This window comes from Martes martes, assembly GCF_963455335.1.
Source record: "Martes martes genome assembly, chromosome: 18".
In the NCBI taxonomy this organism is placed as follows: domain Eukaryota; kingdom Metazoa; phylum Chordata; class Mammalia; order Carnivora; family Mustelidae; genus Martes; species Martes martes.
Genome location: NC_137906.1, coordinates 25,896,826 through 25,918,191, shown reverse-complemented (window position 1 = coordinate 25,918,191; position 21,366 = coordinate 25,896,826). Strand labels below are relative to the sequence as shown.

At 43.3% G+C, this 21,366-nt stretch overlaps 2 protein-coding genes across 3 annotated transcripts in view; both read left to right on the top strand.

Annotated features, from left to right (window-relative positions):
* ACSM1 (acyl-CoA synthetase medium chain family member 1) overlaps positions 1-12,449 on the top strand; it is a gene marked incomplete at its 5' end in the record, with an annotated part of 52,167 nt that extends 39,718 nt beyond the window's left edge. The window contains 6 exons of the mRNA XM_080830240.1: positions 1,567-1,647; positions 2,190-2,291; positions 8,061-8,188; positions 9,278-9,377; positions 10,518-10,637; positions 12,126-12,449. Coding sequence (XP_080686366.1) covers positions 1,567-1,647; positions 2,190-2,291; positions 8,061-8,188; positions 9,278-9,377; positions 10,518-10,637; positions 12,126-12,212 — 618 coding nt within the window. The 3' untranslated portion in view covers positions 12,213-12,449. The remainder of the gene's footprint in view (positions 1-1,566; positions 1,648-2,189; positions 2,292-8,060; positions 8,189-9,277; positions 9,378-10,517; positions 10,638-12,125) is intronic.
* A 5,189-nt stretch (positions 12,450-17,638) lies between these two features.
* The window catches only part of LOC308359295 (uncharacterized protein), a 70,653-nt gene continuing 66,925 nt past the window's right edge, over positions 17,639-21,366 (top strand). For both annotated transcript variants that reach the window (XM_080830249.1, XM_080830250.1), the window contains exons 1-2: positions 17,639-18,924; positions 20,430-20,587. The gene's annotated coding sequence lies outside the window, so the exon portion shown is untranslated. The remainder of the gene's footprint in view (positions 18,925-20,429; positions 20,588-21,366) is intronic.

The following is a 21,366-nucleotide window of genomic DNA, read 5'->3' as shown; positions in this document are numbered from 1 at the left end:
GTCATTGGGCAGAAGCACTTTCCCCAAACTCCTTGTTTTCCCTGTAGCTGAGAGAGGGATGACTACCATTTCAGGATCTAGAACCAAATGGCTATTTTAGCCTCAATTAACATACTTGTCTGACTTCTTTGCAAAAAAAAAAATATGCTTTTAAATCATCAGTTAATTGGTCTGCTTCCAGGCCTAAGAAATACTAAGACTCTAGTTTTGTCCTTGGATGATTCATGTTTATATTTGGACAAGGAGGAAGGTACGTTGAGAACTACACTATGCCCACTACCCAGGTCCATTTGCAACAACAGAATACTTCCTTACACCTTGGTGGTGCTTTATTTCTGAAAGTATTTTCATAGCTACTGACTCGTCTGTGGAACATTTCCCACATGCCTGCACCTTGAGCAGCAGCTTAGCAAAGGGGGAAAGAGCTTTCCTTTTCAGGAATTCAGACACTGGTTCAAATCTCAGCTTGCCAATTACAGGCTTCAAGACTATAGGCAGAGCATTGAACCTTCCAGAGTCTCTGCTTCTTTGCCTCCAAAATCAAAACCCAATCTTGCTGAGTTGTGATAAGGGAAATGAAAGGAGGTGTATAAAACTCTGGCTACAATGTTCAACCCCTTGTACATGCTGACCTTGTAGTTACTCTTGTTTTGTTTAGTTTTCAAAGATTTTTATTTTATTTATTTGACAGACAGAGATTACAAGTAGGCAGAGAGGCAGGCAGAGAGAGGGGGAAGCAGGCTCCCCGCCGAGCAGAGAGCCCGATGCGGGGCTCAATCCCAGGACCCTGAGATCATGACCTGAGTCTAAGGCAGAGGCTTTAACCCACTGAGCCACCCAGGTGCCCCATTACTCTTGTTTTTAAGCAAGTGTTACACTGGATGCTAGGATAGTAGAGATAATTGGGGCAATCATTGTGGGAACACCACAATCTGAATATTCTTGACACAGCTCTGAGTCATTGAGACAGGGTTCCTATCACTGTTTAACTGCCTGAGTCAATGATAAATGATTTTATGGTCCTCCTCTAACCAACAGACACATGTCTGACATACAGTGGGCATGTAACACCTCATATTACGTGCCCACAGCCCCAGGCTCTCCCCTTGCTTCTTTTTTTTTTTTTAAGATTTTATTTATTTATTTGACAGACAGATTACAAGTAGGCAAGAGAGCCAGGCAGGGAGAGAGAGGAGGAAGCAGGCTCTCCTCGGAGCAGAGAGCCCGATGTGGGGCTCCATCCCAGGATCCTGGGATCATGACCTGAGCTGAAAGCAGAGGCTTTAACCCACTGAGCCACCCAGGCACCCCCCTTGCTTCTTTTTTGGCTCCTCTCACTGGACCTGTTAGCCCCAGGAGCTAGCACAGGCCCAGTCCATGTCAGGTGTGGTTAATATCTGCTGACCGGAGTTGGGTCAATGCCTCATGCCTAGAATCTGGGCTTTCTAGCTTCCCTGTAAAGGCTCCACATCAAATGACATCAGTGGGTAAGGATGCAGTGGTTCTTGATGCTTTGTAATGAGACTGGATCTCTGACCAACCCCATTTTCTTTCCTTTGTGAATAGGGCTTGTGTTGTGGCACTTGGCGGGGAATGAAGATCAAGCCGGGTTCCATGGGGAAAAGCATCCCCCCCTTCGATGTCCAGGTCTGGTCCTAAAAGCATTTGCTGGGAGCAGTTAGGGCTCAGCTGAATTGGACAATTGTGTGACACCAGATGACAGAATCAGCTGTGCCCTCTCCACCCCACCCCCAACCCCAGTTGTCCTCTCCTCTTATTTTCCTCCAATTTCCTGGGGAGGCTTCAGTCAAGAACTGCAGTATCCTGGGCATGAATGCCAGTCAGCCTGGGAGCTAGAAGCCTCACACATAACAGATGGGACCAGAGCACCTGGAGAGAGCGCTGGCAGCTCTCTCCATCAGCTGGTGCTTCTAGTTTTTCCTGATCTGTGTTTTCTAGCTTGAAGACACATTTGCCATGTCTGCATATCCATGAGACTAATAGACCCATAACTTGGGTTTCACCATTTCCTGATTTCAAAGAGTTCTGACATTTTTAATCTATTTTCCGGCAGGGCTCCTCCCCCCATTTATTCTCAGTGGTGTCACACAAATAGGCAAGTACTGTGTGGGTGGGGCAGGCATACTGGCATGGCCCAGCAGTGTGGGATACACGACTTCTTTCTCCAGATCATTGATGACAAGGGCAACAGCCTGCCGTTCAACACTGAAGGCAACATTGGCATCAGGATAAAGCCCACCAAGCCCATTGGCTTCTTCTTGGGCTATGAAGTAAGTGGCGATCCTCACCTGCCCCCTTCCAGGGCCCCAAAATCCCTTCGGGGAGCTGTGTGGGTGCTAAGGGGGTGGGTTCAACTCTGCACCATGAGCCTTCTTCATACCTCCCTTCAGTCACTCCAACTCAATAAAGCCCGTTCTAATTAATCTCTAAGCTCCTAGGGTGTTCTCACATCCCTTCCTGTCCCAGCCATCTGGCACTTAAGTGCCGAAGGGTAGAAAGTAGCACCCCAGACTTGGGTTCCAATGATCTCTTGAGGAGGCTGAGTATGCAAGAAGCCTTGATTGGGTTCAAATCCTACAGTCCCACTTACTAACACGGTGTGCACAAATCTGTTATCCTTGCTGAGCCTCCAGAGAGGACAGTGGTGCCCCCATTTCACAGAGGAAGAAACTGCAGATTAGAAGCTTTATATGTCTTTCCTATGTCAAGTAAATGGCAGGTCTAGGAATCAAATCAACATCTTTTTGGTTCCCAAACCCTACATATGAAATCCAGGGATTACATAAAACTATAATAGGCTCTAAGGAATCCTGAACCTCTTGACCACACAAATGCTGAGCTTCCAAGACTGGTCAGGGGAGAGTGAACAGACCTTGAAATTGACTTTAGACCCCTCTCTTTCTCCATAGGAACAGTCATTGGTGTCACTGTTGGCCTCATTCTGTGGCCTCTGGGGGTGGGTGGTGCTGCTCCTTTTATGATGTTATTGCCCAAAAGCAAATATGCAGGCCCTAGGTTTATTTCACAGTAGCACAATTTTAGGCTTGGATAAAAGAAAAAATAAGCAGAGTAACATGTATATAGATCAGTAGTTCTCAACTTGCTGTACGCTAGAATCAGTTGAGGAGATTAAAAAAAAAAAAATCAATTCTTGGATCCAACCACAGAGATTCTGGTTAAATTAAACTGGGATGGTCCAGAGCAACAGCATTTTTTTCTAAGTGGAAAGAACATATTTTATTTTATACAGATGTCCTCCCCTGTGCCCACACCTATGTACATATATACCCCGTTTCACATGGTCTCTTGACTATGATATGTTGTCACTCCTCCATTGAGATTTGTTTGCTTTTTTCCTTTATTTTCTTTTCCTGAGGTAAAGTATAAAAATTACCCTTTTCACCATTTTTAAGCATAGAATTCAGTGGCCCTGAATAAATCCACAACACTCTACAGCAGTTACCACCATGCATCTGCAGGAATTTTTTTCATTCCAAATGGAGACTCTGTTCCCATTAAACAATAACTCCCCCCTCCTCCTCATATCCCAAGGATTTGGTAAACTTTAATATGCTTTTTGGCTTTAAGAATTTGCCTATTTTAGGTACCTCTACTAAGTGGTACATTTGCCCTTTTGCGTCTGGCTTATCTCACCTAGCACATGTTTTCAACGTTCATCCATGTTGTAGCATGTGACCAAATGTCATTTTTTTCAGGCTGAATGGTATTGTATGGGTGTACCATATTTTGTATATCCATCAATTTCTTAATAGACATTTAGGTCATTTCCACCTTTTGGCTACTGTGAATAATGCTGCAATGAGCCCTGGTGTGCAACTATCTGTTTGAGTTCCTGCTTTCACTTCTTTTGGGTGTATACCTGAAAATGGAATTGCTGTATCATATGGTAATTCTATATTTAACTTTTTGAGGAACTGCCAAAATGTTTTCCACAGTGGCTGCACCATTTTATATTTCTACCAGCAGTGCACACGTGTTCCAATTTCTCCATATCTTGCTAATCCTTGTTATTTCCAGGTTTGTTGTTTATGTGTATAATAGTCATTCTAGCATGAGTGAAGTGGTATCTCATTGTGGTTTTGATTTGCATCTCCTTAATGACTTAATGTTGAGCATGTTTTCATGTGCTTATTGGCCATTTGTGTACCTTCTCTGGAGAATTGTATGTTCAAGTCCTTTGCCTATTTTTAAAATTGGGTTATTTTGTTGTTGATTTGTAAGAGCTCTTTATATATTCTGGATATGAACCCCCTATAAGGTATATGCTTTACAAATATTTTCTCCCATTCAGTGCATTGTCTCTTCACTCTTTTGATAGTGTCCTTTCACATAAAATTTTAAAAATTTATGAGGAACATTTTATCTATTTTTTTCTTTTGTTTCCTATGCTTTTGGTGTCATAGTCAATAAATAATTGTCAAATCAAAAATTATGAAGACTTCCCCCATGTTTTCTTCTAAGAGTTTCAGAATTTTAGCTCTTATGTTTAGGTTTTTTATCCATTTTGAGTTAATTTGTGTATATTGTATATAAGGTAACTGTATTCATTTGCATCTGAATATCCCAGTTTCTCAGTGCCATTTGTTGAAAAGATTGACTTTTCCCACTGAACGGTCTCAGCATTCTTGCTTAAAATTCATCGACAATATATGTGAAGGTTTCTTCCTGGGTTCTCTGTTCTATTCTGATCATTATGTGTCTTTTTTTAAATGCCAATATCACACTGTTTTGATTACTGTAGTTTTGCAGTAAATTTAAAAATCAGAAGTGTAAGCCTTCAACTTTCTTCTCCCTTTAAAAGATTGTCTTGGCTGTTTGGGATCCCTCAAGATTTCTTACGAATTTTAGGATGAGTATTTCTATACCACTGAGATTTTGATAGGGAGTGCATTGAATCTGTAGATGGCTTTGGGTAGTACTGTCATCTTAATATTAAGTCTCCAAATAATACAGTATGTCTTCCCATTTATTGATACCTTCTTTCATTTATTTTGCTAATAATTTTTATTTTTCTTTGACTTTCTTGACTAAATTTATTCTTAGTATTATATCCTTTTTGATGCTATTCTAAATAGAATGGTTTTCTGAATTTCTTTTATCCATATATATTTTTTTCTGTCTTTTAGTTCTTTGTCCATTTTTTTTCTCTTAGTTTTTGATCACATTTAACATGTTTGACTTATTATTATTTCTTCCAAGTTTTTATTTAAATCCAGTTAGTCAACATATAGTACAATATTAGTCTCAGGTGTAAAATTTAGTGATTCATCACGTACATACACAACCCCAGTGCTCATCATAACAAGTACACTTTTTAATCCCCATCACCTATTTCACCCATCCCCCTGTCCCTCCTCTCTGGTAACCATCACTTTGTTCTCTACAGTTAAGAGTGCATTTCTTAGTTTTCCTCTCGTCCTCCCCTCCCCCACCCAACGTTCCTTTGTTTTGGTTCTTAAATTCCACATATGAGTGAACTCTAGAAATCAGATTCTCCCACTTCCCTAGAGGTTGAGGTTTCTGGGGTTTCATTGTTTTGTTTTTGGTTTTGGACTGTCAAAGGCTATAGTAGTCTTTTGTTGTGGTACTTTTGCAAAAGTCTATTGTTTGTCATGTGTGATCACTGAGGTCTCTGATCCTTTAGCTCATAATTTAGTTAATGTTTTGACAGAGATTTCCTTGAGTGGCAGGAGCTCAAATGAACAAAGAAAAATGTCACCAACCAAAAAAGAGAGAGGACAACCACTGTGCAGATGGGTTCCGTGTTCCTTCACCACTTAGCTGAACTTGCTCTGAGCCTAGGGATCAGCCTGAGATGAAAGCTTAGGGTCTTCTCAGGACTTTGCTGAGCATGCTTCTTGCCCGGGGAATGTTCATGGCTATCTTCATTTCCCCATGTACATACCTGTCTTGAACATCCAAAATTCAAAACAACAACAACAACAAAAAACAAAAAACAAACAAAACTCACCCAGCATCTCCCCCAAACCTTGATGGTCTATTGTATATCTCCACCCATAACCTCTTACCTCAGGTGTCTTCACTTTTGTAGTTTGCCTGGTAACTTCTATGACCAGTGCCTGCTGCTTTTTTTCCCGAGTTACATAAAATCAGTACCTTGCACCTGTCCTTCAGGCAGCCCCCCAGATAGGTTAGAACAGATGCACACAATAATCAATATTTTGCTTCAAAACATCTGTAAAAAGTTGATTTGGTATCACAAATGGAAAACAGTAGGATTTGCCAAAAAACAGAAGGCAACTATAACCATAACTATAATGCAAACAAAACAATTTTTCTTTCATTCTAGCTAAACCCTGTTCCCACTAAAAGCTCTAATCCTGAAACTAATCTAATCTAATCCTCACTCTTAGTAGTTCCAGAGATTTTAAAAACATGTCAAAGCATCTCATTAATACAGTCAGAACAATGGGAAGGGAACCTAAAACGGGATGTCATTCAATGTTGTTTAATATTTTTTCCCCTGGAACCTCTCAAAATCATTTCATGTTTCGCGACAGGGATGATCCCAACACATTGCTTAGTGGTCGAGTGCATAGGCTGTGGAGCAAGAATTAAATTCAAATACCAACCCTGCCTCTGACCAGCTCAGTGAGTTTGAAGACGATATTGGGCTTCTCTAAGCACTCATTTCTTCTGTTACGAGTTATGAAAATCTAGCCTCACGTAAAACCTGCACATAAATGTTGAGGGCAGCTTTGTTCACAATGGCCCAAGCTGGAAGCAACCCAGATGCCCTTCAATGGGTTGACACCCAAACTGTGGTTCATCCATATCATAAACTACCATTTAGTAATAAATAGGATCAAAGTATTGATGAACGTAAGATACTGGGTGAATTTCCAGAAAATTATACTGAGTGAAAAAAAATAAAAGCAGAGCTAGTCCCAAAGGTAACATACTATAGGATTCCATTTATGTAACATTCTCAAAGTGACAAAATTATAAAACTAGGGAATAGATCAGTCCACTGCCAAGGGCTTAGGGGTTTGGAGGGAGGTGGGAGGGAAAAGAGGAGGGAGATGGGTGTGGGTACAAAAGAACAAGACAGGATATCCTCAGGATGAAGGGAGTCTTCTGTATCTTTACTCTGGTGGTGGATATACAAACCTGAACATTTGATAAAGTTGCATAGTACTAAACACACACAAACACACACAAAAAAGCACAGGTAAACTGCTGGGAGATCTGAGTGAGATTGGTCAATATATCCTGGTTGCGATACTGAGCTGTAGTTTTGCAGGATGCTACCATTGAGGAAAACTGAGTAAATGGCCCACAGAATCTCTCTGTGCTATTTCTTATAACTGCATGCAAATATATAATTATCTTTTTAAAAAAGATTAATTTATTTGAGAGAGAGAGAACATGCATGCATGAGTGTGTGCATCAGTTGGGGAAGGGGCTGAGGGAGACAGAGAATCTCAAGCAGGCTTCACGCTGAGTGCAGAGCCCTATGCAGGGCTCAGTCTCAGGACCCTGCGATTATGACCTGAGCCGAAATCAAGAGTCATCTGCCCAGCCAACGGAGCCATGCAGGTACCCTGCAAATATATAACGATCTTAAAATAAACCGTTTAATTGGAAAAATAAAAGCCTTATAGGTTTTCTGGGAGGATCAGATGAGGTAGTATTTTGGGAAGGAATTTCATTTAACAAAAGTTTACTGACACCTCTTATTTGTCCAGGCACTGTGTGAGTGCTAAGCTGAGACCAATAAATAAAACACAGCATCCATGTTCCAGTGGGAAATTTTTTCTACAAGAGTGCCACACGAAAGAGAATTGTTACTTTTTAAAATTATCCTTAAAATTGGCTCAGTACTGTCCTCTACTTGAGAAGTAGTGTTCATTCAGTACTTGGATATAATGAAAGTAGACTCAGGGAGATTACAAAACTTACCCAGGTGGCAGGTCGGGCAAGGAGCAGGATCCAGATTGTGGCTCATCATCTCTAAACTCATTGCCTTCAACAAAGGAGTGTTGTTGTCTTTGCAGGACAACCCAGCAAAGACAGCTGAAATGGAGTGTGGGGACTTTTACAACACTGGAGACAGAGCAACTATGGATGAAGAGGGCTACATCTGGTTCCTGGGGAGGGATGATGACATCATCAATGCCTCTGGGTAGGTATGACTGACCTGAGCCAGAGACATCACCCTCACATGCCTCATGGGTTCTAGCTTGTTTGACATTCATCCAAGCTTGGTGACAGGACCCTCAGGCTAACTCTGAACAGAGCTTTGTCTATGGGGCCCTTTTCTGGGGATATTAGTACACCTTCCCCAAGCCCTGCATCCAGAAAAGTCTATCAAAATGTAGTTCAAGAAGGTCTGCAAAGGGGAACCATAATAAGACATTATGCAATTTAAAGGATTTGGAAGGAAGACTTTACTTAAGCCCTTATGGGTTGAGGAAGCTTCCTCTATGTCTGACTCCTCTAATGGGATATAACATGTCACTGAAAATTTTAATAATAAATGACAATGAAAACTTTTTGGAGCACTTACGATGAGAAATCATACTCTGTAGTGCCTTATATAACCCACCTCTCAATGCTAGAACGTAGATGCAATTGTGCTTATTTTACAGGTGAGTGAACTGAGTTACTGACTCGTCAAGAAAGTTCCTCAAAGAGTGCTGGATACAACCCAGACTTACCAAAGTTGTCTGCCTCCAGGTCATTTGTCCCTAAACCTTAAGTGATTTGGAAAGAAAGGAAAAAAAAAAAAATGACACATTATACCAGAGTAACAAGTTCTCTTGGATATTTCAGGGAATATTTCAGGGAAATTGAGGAAATTGTTTACTTTTTAAATTTCTGAAACATGCTAATCTAATGGGGAAGAGTATGCAGAATTTGCATGAATATTTAAGATAAAGGTTGAGAATTCCATTAGGTTTCAGGCCAAGGGAAGCTGCTTGAGCCAAGACCCAGAGCTTGGGGAGGGCTAAATATTCACCCTCCTCCCTGAGCAGAGGCAGTGAGGTGAGAAATTCTGGGAATATGCGAGTGTTGTATTTCTCAGCACGAAGTGCACATTCTTCATGTTTGGGGCCCATGACAGAGCCAGGTCCCAGGTATCTGGCTCCCTGTGACAGTTTTCCTGCAGAGCAGAGGTAGATGTGACCCTCCAAAACATGAGACCTGAGGGTCTGGGTCTCCTGACCTGGGCAGCTGCTCAGAAACCAAGCAAGAGTCATTAACCCTGCAGGAACCGCATCGGGCCCATGGAGGTGGAGAGCGCCCTGAGCGAACATCCGGCGGTGGCTGAATCAGCTGTGGTGAGCAGCCCGGACCCCATTCGAAGGGAGGTAAGGAGGACACAGAGGTTGTTGTGTCTGTGTGTGGGCACTAAGGCAGGTGCCGGGGAAGGTTCCTGTCTCCCCTGCCTTGGACCTAGGGTGGAAGGAGGCCCAGGGAACGTGTATGTGCATTTACACCATGTGGTCAGCAGAGGGCAGTGTGGCCTCCCTCGTGTGTGAGGGATAATGATGCTTGTGAATGTGGCTTGCTGCTGGGGCTGCTGCTGCCCATCTCCTCGTTACTGTGCCCTTCCTGCCTGCAGGCTCATTTCCCGCTCACAGCAACCCCATTAATTAAGGACTCTGAGACCCTCTTTTACAGATACAGAAACAAACATAAGGAGATTAAATAAGTTTCCTGATCACAAAGCTCTAAAGTGCTGGAGCCCGAATGGGCATCTGAGCAGCCTGGCTCCGGAGCGTGCATTCATTGATTCACTGTGTGCTGAGCGCCTACTGTGTACAAGGCCCTGTGCCCTGTAGTAGCGACATAAATAATATCAACAGAGTTAATCACCACCATATATTGAATGCCCACAGAACTCTATCTACAGTAATAGTGAAAATGGTGATGATAGGTGTACCTGGGGGGCTCAGTCAGTTAAGCATCTGCCTTTAGCTCGCATCATCATCTCAGGATGCTGGGATCAAGCCCTGAATCAGGCTCCCTGCTCAGCAGGGAGCCTGCTTCTCCCTTTCCCTCTGTCTCTGCCTAGGAGTTGTGCTCACTCTCTCTCAAATAAATAAATAAAATCTCTTTTTAAAAATAAATATAAACTTTATTTAGCATAATGTTTAGAAAAATAAGTTCAGTCTTTAAGAAAAAATGCTGATGATAATGATAGGAATAAAAATCAGTTTAAACTAGCTTCATGGTTTATATGACTGATCTCAATGAATCTTGGCATCCATGCCCTGAGGAATGAAGCCATGCTGTCCCCACATCACAGAGAAGGACATGGAGGGTAAGAGAAGTGAAGTAATTTTCCAGGCAAAGAGTAGAAATTGGAAGAATGGACACTGGTCCTGTTCTCCTCCAGAGGCTCAACTGTCAACTTGTTTTTCCATTTACTTAATAAACATTTACTTTTTAGACTATATACTTGGTTGCCACCCACCCTGAGCCTCCACTCTGGTTCTGCACTGCAGGTGGTGAAGGCGTTTATTGTCCTGACCCCGGAATTCCTTTCCCATGACCGGGATCAGCTCATCAAGGAGCTTCAGCAGCATGTGAAGTCAGTTACAGCCCCGTATAAGTATCCCAGGAAGGTGAGTAAGGACAGAGGGATAGGATCTGGTCCCCTCCGGTGGGCCCAGGGCTTTGCTGCCCCAAATCTCCTCAGGTGAGCCTTATGTAGCCCATGGAATGAGCATTTTTCTCTACCAAAGAAGCTTTCAACTTAAGGGTTTAGGGGAGATCAGAGAAACCTCTATCCTGTGTCAGAAAACAAAAGGCTGACAAGTCAACCCACAGAAGAAAAATCAGACAAGAGCCTAGAAATATCCAAGAAGGTTATTTGTAATCTTTCATAATTTGAAAAAGACATTCAAGTTAACAATTGCCACACTTTTTAAAAACATTATTTGTAGTAAGAAATGTATTCTAAATTGAAGCCCAATACATATATAGATACACAACAAACCAAAGTTAGCAAAATAATATTTATTGTAGCATAAAATACATTCTCAGAGTTTTTATTCTTTCTGATTTGTTTTCAGTGCCATGTGCAAACTATGAAAATGTCCAACAATAGAAAATGTCCAACAATGATTGAATTATTCATGGTATTTAATGCTGTCCTATAATTCAAAAAGATGACACAGATTTTTTATTTGTAATATAAAACATCACAAAAATATCTTATTAAGAGAAAAAAGCAGGCTCTGAATAAATACGCATGTTATCCAACTTGCTGAAAAACAACGTTTGAAAGGACACATGGGCCAAAAATTTAACATGTCCTTCTTTTGTACTAATATGTTGCTGTGTTTTCTGGATGTTTACCTTCCAAACATAAAGGTAGATAGGTAATATTTATTGAACTCTTAATGTGTGTGCCAGGCTCTGGACTCAAACTTTACATGTATTATTATTTCATTTAATTCCCCCAAACCTGAGATGGTATAACCATCCACCTTATAGAGTGGAGATGGAGGCTCACAGACTCACAGTAAATTGCCTGAGGTTGGAGTGAAGAACTGGGCAGAGCTGGAAGTCAAACATGTGTCTCAGACAACAGAGTTCATGCTTCATCTGTAAGGCTGTGGCTGCCTCATAGAGAGGAGACAGGAGGATGCATGCCAGTTAGGAAGGGCCAGATGTTACTGTGAGTAACCCGTAGCCCTGTGTCTTAGCGGCTTCTACTAGGGAAGTATGTTTCTGGCACCTGCCACATGTCCACATGGTTTTCGTGGGACCAGGATAAAAGAGCACCCACCATAGGTAACTGCCAGGTGCTATATGAGATGGACAGAGGGGGAGCCAGACTCAGTCCCAGGTGTTCTGTTCGAGGCGGCACGTCTCACTCCCTTGCACATCTCACTCCCTCGCACATCTCACTGGTCAGAGCTCATTACAGGACTACATCCAACTTCTGAGTCAGAGGACAGCCTGACATTCTTGGTGGAGCCTCTTGGGGCCACAACATGGTGCCAGTCCATCTGGGGGACTATGCAGGGTCAGAGGAGGGGCGTGGGATATTGGTAGGAAATGACAGCAGGACTAACTCAGGGTGGGTTTGCTTTATCCTTGACCAGGTGGAATTTGTCTCGGAGCTGCCCAAAACCATCAATGGCAAGGTTAAAAGAAGTGAACTTCGGAAAAAGGAGTATGGTCAGATGTAATCAGCAAAACCCTCAGAAACCACTGAGCCATCTTCACCAAATCCCTGGTACCTCGGTTTCCCCACTGTGGGGAGGATAAGGAAGGGAGTGTTTGAGATTGATTTGTAAGAGCATCAGGGGTGCCCACATTCCAGCATTTTTGTTCTTTTAAATTAGTATCAGTTAGTCTCTTGTTTCCAACTCTACCAGTGTGCTTTCAGAATGTGGCCGGGGTAATAAACTGACATTAGCATCCAAGGGGAACTTGTGCTGTGCTTTTACTTTGTAAATGAACTGGTGCTAAATTCTGTCCCTCCAGGATTCTCCCCAGACCCCATTAGAGAGGACTCTGGGGCCAGATTCTCCCTCCCTGTTCCAGGGACCTGGGTGACTCCTTCTGTCTGTTCAACAACCAGGACACAGAGGACTGGGGAGGGACCCTTCCTTGGCCTCAGGTGTCCACCTCTGCCTGGCCTGCCCACACCCTGCTGGAGGGTGAGGTCAGAGTCAGAGGTAGTGAGGTGGCTGGAGAAGGAGGAAGAGGTCAAGGGCAGCCCAACCTGGTGATTCCACTTACCTGCCAGACCATTCTTCCCAGCTCCATCCAGCATCCCACTGATCTGCTGCTGCTGCTGCTGCTGCCGCTTCCAGACCCCTGCCAGCTCCAGCAGAGGTGTGGGAGGGATCTGCCCTGTGGGGACCCAGGAATCCTGTAAGACGCCTCCAGTCCTCTCCACAGTTGCCCAAACCCCAACCTTCCAAGGAGCCCTGGAGCTCTGTTCCCCGGCCCTGTAGGATCCCTCACTCGCTCACCCTCCCCAGGGCCCAGGAATCCCTCAGTCTTGCCAGGGGCCCAGAGCTCTCCCACAGTTCATGTGGTCCTCCTGCCATCTGGAGCCCGAGAGGTGATGTGTGCAGAGGGCAGGGCTTAGCACAGGCTTGAAATAGGAGGGACCTATCGTTGTCACCTGGGCTGCCTTTTAATAGCTGTGAGACGTGAGGCACTGGATCTGGGAAGACTGGAGATGATGACGCCAATGTCTATATGTGCTCAGCATGTGGCTTCCTCTTGCCTGTCGCACAGTTATGGACACAGGCATGGACACTCCCCGTTCACTGAAGGAAAATAGCCCAGGGTCACACACCTGGTAAGCAGGACAGCTGGATCTCAAACTCTAGATTCCTGGTTTGTCTCCAGGGGCTACATAGGGTTTCATAGATGGGAGGCTGACACTGGCTTTGGGGACACATCCTCAACTCCATGAGTGATTTCACCTGTTCAAGGCCCCCAAACTCTGTTCCCTGCTTCTTCTTTCCCTGCTCCTGGTTCTAGTCCTAATCAAGGTGACCATGGCCATCGTTCATAGAATTCCCTGGACCTCTTACAGGCTGGGCCTCTCTCCTGTTCACTTTTGGGCTAGTCTGACTCCCCCCTTCCATAGCTGGTCTCTCCTTCTACAACCAGGGCAGCCCAACTCTGGGGCTCTTGAGGTGGACAGCAACATCTAAACAGAACTTAATACCATTGTTTTTTTTTTTTTAATTTATTTTCAGCATAACAGTATTCATTGTTTTTTCACCACACCCAGTGCTCCATGCAATCCATGCCCTCCCTAATACCCACTACCTGGTTCCCCCAACCTCCCAACCCCCGCCCCTTCAAAACCCTCAGGTTGTTTTTCAGAGTCTGTAGTCTCTCATGGTTCACCTCCCCTTCCAATTTCCCTCAACTCCCTTCTCCTCTCCATCTCCCCTTGTCCTCTATATTATTTGTTATGCTCCACAAATAAGTGAAACCATATGATACTTGACTCTCTCTGCTTGACTTATTTCACTCAGCATAATCTCTTGCAGTCCTGTCCATGTTGCTACAAAAGTTGGGTATTCGTCCTTTCTGATGGAGGCATAATACTCCATAGTGTATATGGACCACATCTTCCTTATCCATTCATCCGCTGAAGGGCATCTTGGTTCTTTCCACAGTTTGGCGACCGTGGCCATTGCTGCTATAAACATTGGGGTACAGATGGCCCTTCTTTTCACTACATCTGTATCTTTGGGGTAAATACCCAGTAGTGCAATTGCAGGGTCATAGGGTAGCTCTATTTTTAATTTCCTGAGGAATCTCCACACTGTTCTCCAAAGTGGCTGCACCAGTTTGCATTCCCACCAACAGTGTAAGAGGGTTCCCCTTTCTCCACATCCTCTCCAACACACGTTGTTTCCTGTCTTGCTGATTTTGGCCATTCTAACTGGTGTAAGGTGGTATCTCAATGTGGTTTTAATTTGAATCTCCCTGATGGCTAGTGATGATGAACATTTTTTCATGTGTCTGGTAGCCATTTGTATGTCTTCATTGGAGAAGTGTCTGTTCATATCTTCTGCCCATTTTTTAATATGATTGTCTGTTTTGTGTGTGTTGAGTTTGAGGAGTTTTGTTATCCTTGTTTTGTTGTTGGCTTGTTTTTTATGGCTTCTTTATCTTTATGTTAAAGATGTTCTCCTAAGTGGGGGTGGCTGGAGTGGAGGGGGGTTGGGAGGGATGGGGTGTCTGGGGGATGGACATTGGGGAGGGTATGTGCTTTGGTGAGTGCTGTGTATTGTGTAAGACTGATGAATCATAGACCTCTCTCCCTGAAACAAAAAATACATTATATGTTAATTAGAAAAAAAAGCTATTGTTCTCCTATTTTATCAGTGCTAGAATGGTTCCTATTTAAAAGTAATTTACATAACAATGAAGTGGATGTTTGTAGAGCACTGATTTTCAGCTGCCTTGGGCCTAAAGGAGTTGAGGAAACATTGTGTGAGTCCTAGGGAGACACAGTTTAGGAAATTCAGCTCAGGACAGGGCCCAGGAGAGAGGATAACATGGGGTTTGTCTAGTCTCCTGGGCCCCTGGCGCTGCTCCCATGCTTGACTGTCCCCACCCAGCACATCTGGAGCTGCCAACTCTCTGGGTGTTGTCCTGGATCCCCCAGGGGAGAAGCTGGTGAAAGTCTTCTCTTAAAATGCTCTCATTCCTGGAGGTCCCAGGAGATGCCTTGAGCGTCTGATTGGATTGTTTCCCTGTGAGCTTCATCATGTAAAGCCGAGGCTGGTGGGTAGGAGGGTCACAAAAGAGAAGTGATGGATCTACTCTGTTCAAATATCTTGGCCAATTAGGGATGATTTTGAGACCATGCAGTCTTCTCACACTAATACCGGAGGATATTCCAGCCCAGAGACATATTTGATTACAATTGTATCATGCTCATATCATTTAGTTCCATTGTTGCTCTTTTTCTTTTCTTTTTCCTTACTCCTGTTTCATTTATAGAGGTACTTCTCAATTTCTAAACATACGTGAATTTCTAGTTAGCTTTTTATCAGTGATTTCTAGCGTGTTATGTTACCACAACATGCTCTGTTGTTGTCTGTAATTTCATGCCTCTGAAAAAAACTTGAAATTCCCTTATGGCCAAAGTAAATTGGGAGCATTTTTCTAACAGTCTCCTATGTGCCTAAAATCTGTGTGTCCTCCACAGTGGATATGGATGTGGACAGATGTATGGAGACAGCTGTGGGATTCAGATGGTTTGCCATCAAGATCTACATCTTGTGGATGTTCTGTCTGCATTGAGTTGTTGAGAGAGGGCTGGAACCTCCTACTCTGGTTGTGTATTTGATTGTTGTTGCAGTTTGGTCCTCCTTTGCTTTCTAGGTTGTTCAGCCCATGGCTCTCAGATGGGAGTTTGCAAAGGAAGGAGAGAGCGCCCAGAAGAGGGAACAGGGACCTGGGTTGGAGGGAGCAAACAAGAAGGATGGCCAAAGTTCCAGAGAAGACCTGTCGTTGGGATGGCATGTGGTGGGGTATCAGGTGGGAAGGGGCTTTGTATAAATGAGGTCACGTGTGGCATCCATGTTGAGCTACTAGGGGCAAAGGCAGCTGATTGGTGGAGAGATCACAAAGGTTCTAGGTTGCTAAGGAAACGTTCAAACCCGGGAAGGCTTGGTGGAAGATGGATTCTTCATACCAACTGCTCCTGAGAATTTACTTTACCTGCTAATGTGTCCTGCTGACCTTGTGCTTTACTAACCTGCTGACCTCCTAACCTTTGTGAACCGTGCTCCTTCCCCTCGAGTACTTAATCTGACCCTGACACTGTCCCTGACCCCTTCTTCTCCTGACCCACACCTTCCCCATCCTACCCTCTATTTCCTCCCTATTCCCATCCCTAATTACCACCCTGTCCCCTCCCCACCCCTCCTACTCTTCCCTCCCCTGCCCCCCCCAACCATCTCCACCTCCTCCCTGGGGCCATAGTGCCCCTTAAAAGGACGAGGACATGATGGTGCAAAAGCTGCTCTTCTGGCTCCTCTTGCTCCCGTGTCCCAGTTCCTCAAAACCAAAGGTGAGTAAACATGACACTTCAGTGGTGTCTTCCTCCTCATTCTTATTTTTTTTGGATATGATTTATTTGAGCAATAGAGAAAAGGGGCACAGGCATAGGGGAAAGAGCAGAGAGGGTGGGAAAGAGAATCCCAAACCAGCTGTGCATTGAGCCCAGAGCCCAAAGAGGGGCTCAACCTCAGGACCATGAGATCATGACTTGATCCAAACCAAGACTTGGTCACTTAACTGACTGAGCTACTTGGGTGCCCGTGAAAAAGTAAGACCTGTACCCCCAGGAGAGAGAGAGAGACAACAGTTAGGGAACACCCCTGGAAATAAGTAGACTTCTTTAGATCTGCTTGTACCAGATTATGAAAGAGGGGTCCGGAAGTGTCAGTAGTCAGGAAGGACCCTTCTATTGAGGCAGACCCATCCCACGTGAAGACTTCTAGTCAAAATAGACTTCATTCTGTTTCATCTGAGTCTTCAGAAGAGGGAATTTCTTGGTCATCTTGTTTGGAATCATTCCCCTCTACCTAGGCTACATCTCATGGATCAGTTCACCTTTCTCATCCTACCCCATCTCTGAGCTCTTGCCTAAACGAACTGGTCTTGCATTTCCCACCTCCACCTGCTCATGGCCACTGTCTGAGAACCTGGTGTTTTTGGCCCCACTGGCTGTCATCTAGGTAAGAGTCAGCTACTGGTAGCAGCATCCAGACAGCTGCCAGATGTACTGAGTGCCCATGACTGGGTGTGTTTTACATTCCTGACAAGATGGCCTTTGTCTTTTGTGCATTTGATACCCATGATCAACCATTGTGCTGACAGCTACTGCTCTCTTTCAGACAGTGGCTATTCAAAGACAGTGTACGTTTCCCACCAGCACACATTTTCCTGGCCTCATCTGTAAGGGCTGAAGAGGAAAATGTTCTAGATTTCAGGAGCTCCTTTCTAGAGAGGTGTGTGTACGCAAAATTCAAGCTTGGTGTGAATTAGTATGAATTGCATTGTTAGTGTCTTTTACCCTGTAATACTTCTAAATGTAGTTTTTGTAAAATGATGTGTTCCTGCCTTGGTGTTCATATCCAGGAATTTCATATTGTTTTAGAATTCCTGGGCACCTGGGTAGTTCAGGCAGTTAAGTGTCTGCCTTAGGCTTGGGTCATGATCCTAGGGTCCTGGGATTGAGCCCTGGTTGGGCTCCCTGCTCAGCTGGCAGTCTGCTGCTCAGTCTCCCTCTGCCCTTGCCCCTCTCTCTTTCAAATAAATAAATACATTCTTTAATATTTTCTCTCTTTAAAAAGTTAAATTTTAGAGTTGTTATTGCCTGATTTAATTACAGTACTGAGAAATAGGAACAGGAATTCCTTCCATTGGCTTTTTGGAGATACTAAACCTCACAGATATCCTTAGAACATACATAATCACCTGATTATGCAAATCCTTATGTACTTCAGAAATCTGATATCTTGGACTGTGACTCAGAGGCAAAGTGAGCATTGAAAGAAAACATCAATGTTTTCAGAAATTAAGCAATAACTCAAATTTATTTTTATTGGAAAATCACATATCGTATTAACGAGCAGCCTCCTATCTCTCTCACGTATGTCCTAATCTATAAACATCTGTCCATATAACATGCTCATTTGTACCTCTAGTACATTATATTCATGCTTTCTCCCATTCCTGCATAAATTTTGGGTGTAGTTTTGGAAATGTTCCAAAAGAGTTTTTCCAGGTCCTTCATGGAAGTGCAATAGAAGTTTAAGTTTAAGATGTTTAAGTTTACATTGACTTATTTGTCTATTTTATGTTGGCTTATAAATTCTCAAGTTCTGTTAGCTATAGAAAAAATTTCCATTGTGCTTGTAGGTAAAATAAAATCTCTTAAGATTTGTCTATTATATTTTGCCTACAGCTTCAGTGTGTTATAAAGTATATATAATCACAACATCTTTTCAAAGAATACTGTTCGTTAATATTGGACATAGGTAAGCAAAAAGGAAACCATCACCATGGTAAGATGATAAACTCACTCATCACTCCCAAAAGTTTGCCCCAGCTCCTTGGTCATCCCTCTGTGCTCCTTCTCCTCCAGGAGGAGGTAGTTGAGAGGTATGCTTACCTCCTGGAGGCCGGTTGAGAGTTTGTAAAGTAGATTCTTTGTGACAGATACACAGTAAATGTCTTTGAGATTCCTCATTGTCTCAAATGGTATTTCAGCTTGTCCTTTCCTTGCCTGACCATTTCCGTCTTGGCCCTGATGAGATTGAAGTTCTGTGGAAGCTTCTCATTTTAACTGCCTCCTTGGGAACCTGTGTCTTTCTCATATACCTCTGGAGAACTGTCCTCGCTGTAAGTATACTAATGTACCTTCTATACTTCCATTCATAAATAAGCAGAAAATTTTATAGTCCCTGGACATTTTTATATCCATTCAGTACTACAAATTTCCCTCTGATATGTCAATTTTGATTATCACCTAGATTGATGTAGTTTTAGATTTCTATTGAAGTGCCTTCTGGATCCATATGTTCTTTTTTTTTTTTTTAAGTTCAAGCATAATTGACAAACAGTGTAATGTGAGTTTTCACCCATCTCCACCCACCTGCCCTCCCACCCTTGTCTTCTTTAGAAGTGTGGTGTTGAATCTCCATTTTTTGGCCATTCTCCAGATATCTTTCTGTTCTTGATCTCTAGTTTGAGCCATCTGTGGTCTGAGAGCATAATTCCTGTGATTTTGACTCCTTTGGTGGTTCACATGTGCTGTATGGCCCCGAATATGGCCTTACTCGGTGACTGTCCCATGTGAGCTTGAGAAGAATGTCTATGCCTCATTGTTGAATCAAGTATTCTGCCGATGTTAGTGGGTGCAGTGGATGGGTGATGCTGGTCAGTTCACCTGTGTTCTCATGGAATTTCTGTATCTCTGGGTCTGTCAATGACTGACAAGAGGGTTTTTGAATTCTCCAGCTGTAGGAATGGATTCATCTGTTGCCACCAGCAATATTTTCAGTTTCTGCTTCATGTGCTCTTATACTCTGTTGTTGATGCATGCACATTAGAAATTGTTGTGTCTTTTTGGAGAGTTGACCCCTTCATCATTGAAATAATGCCCGTCATTATTCCTGACAGTTTTCCTTACTCTGTGGTGTGTTTGGAAGGATCCTTTCACTGGCCACAGGTTTCTAGTTCGATGTTTCTTTAAACACTGTAAACATGTCATCGTTCTTGATGGCATCGTTTCTGAAAAGAAGTGTGATGTCGTTCTTATCTTTCTTCCTCGGGAGTAAGGTGTTCCTGCTCCCCTCTCCCCCTTCCCCCACCCACTCCCAACCCCTGCTTCAGATTTCCAGAACTGTTTCTTTGTCTTTAATGATCTGAAGCTGAATATTCTAGATTAGGCACCATTGGTGTTTTCTGTGCATTGTTTGTGGGTTTGTTTTGGTATTTATCCTGCTTTCATTGTTTTGATTTTCCTGGATCTTGATTTGGTAACTCCATTAATTTGGAAAATGCTCTGTCATTGCTTCAAATATCTCTCTATCCATTCTCCTATAGGAATAGGTATTCCTGTTATGTGTGTGTTGCACATTTTGTAATGACCTACCAATCTTGGATTTTCTGTGCTGTCTTTGTAATTTTTGTCTTTGTGTTTCTTTTTTGCAAGTTTCTACTGGACATTCTTTACTGTCAATGATTCTTTCCTCTGGTTTATTTTGAGTCTCTTCATGAAGCCAGCACAAGCACTCTTGATTTCTGTAATGGTGTTGTTGTCTAGAATCCTGTTACAATCTCAGAGTTTCATATCTCTGCCCACATTTACCATCTCTTCTTCCTCTTGTGCACTTTCCCCTTAGATCCAGTATCATACATGGAAGGGACTTTAAAGTCCAGCCTGCTCTCCCCATCACTTCTGCCACAGGAAGTGTGATTCTCATGCTTGCTGTTAACGGTTTTCACCTGCAGTGTGCCTTGTAGGGTTGTGTTGAAATTGTGTCCTGGTAAAGGAACTGAGGTAAGTGGGATGTTAGGGAGAGGTTTTCTGCTCCTCTGGCTTGGGGTTAGACTGAGTTACTCACTGGTGAGACAGGGAGGAGATGGCACTGGAACTGAGTATTTCCCTCACCTCTGTGGCTTAATCTTTGGGAAACCCCAAGTTAGACTCTGGTGACATAGTTTCACTTGAGGGCAGACCTTTCTAAGAAGAAAGAACCCTTTTGAGTTTCTTTCTACATGGGAATATTCCCCCCTCCCTGCCAATGGAGAAAACTTCCCTTCAAAGAGAAAAGAAAAATATTATGTATTTGGTGTAGCCATCTACCTTTACACTTCCCCTGCCTATGGGGTTGGTGACAAGGGCCAGGGGAGCTCAGAGGTTCCTAATCAACATGTGAAATTAAGGGAATAACCATGGCTTTCTGATTGCTCTCCACTGATGCAGTCTCCCCAACAGTATATTACGACTGGTTTGTTGATAGCATGGTGATATTCCAATATCCTGGCAAGATTTGGGGGTTGGCCTCAGCCTCTCATCATCCTGTAAAACATTTGAATGGGGAAATATGTTAATGGTGTCAAAACGAAGTCTTGCCGAGATGTTATTGAGCTTTAATAACATCAGGGTGACTCGAGTCTGAATTGCCTGGCTCCCCTTTTTGGAAACATCAGCTTTCTTTTCTGTTGTGGCTTATGCTTCATCCCTCTTCACGGGCCACTCTTTTTCTCATCCGATGGCTTTTACTTCTTTTTGATGACACTCCATTTGAAACAGTCTAGGAAACTTCATAGCACCTG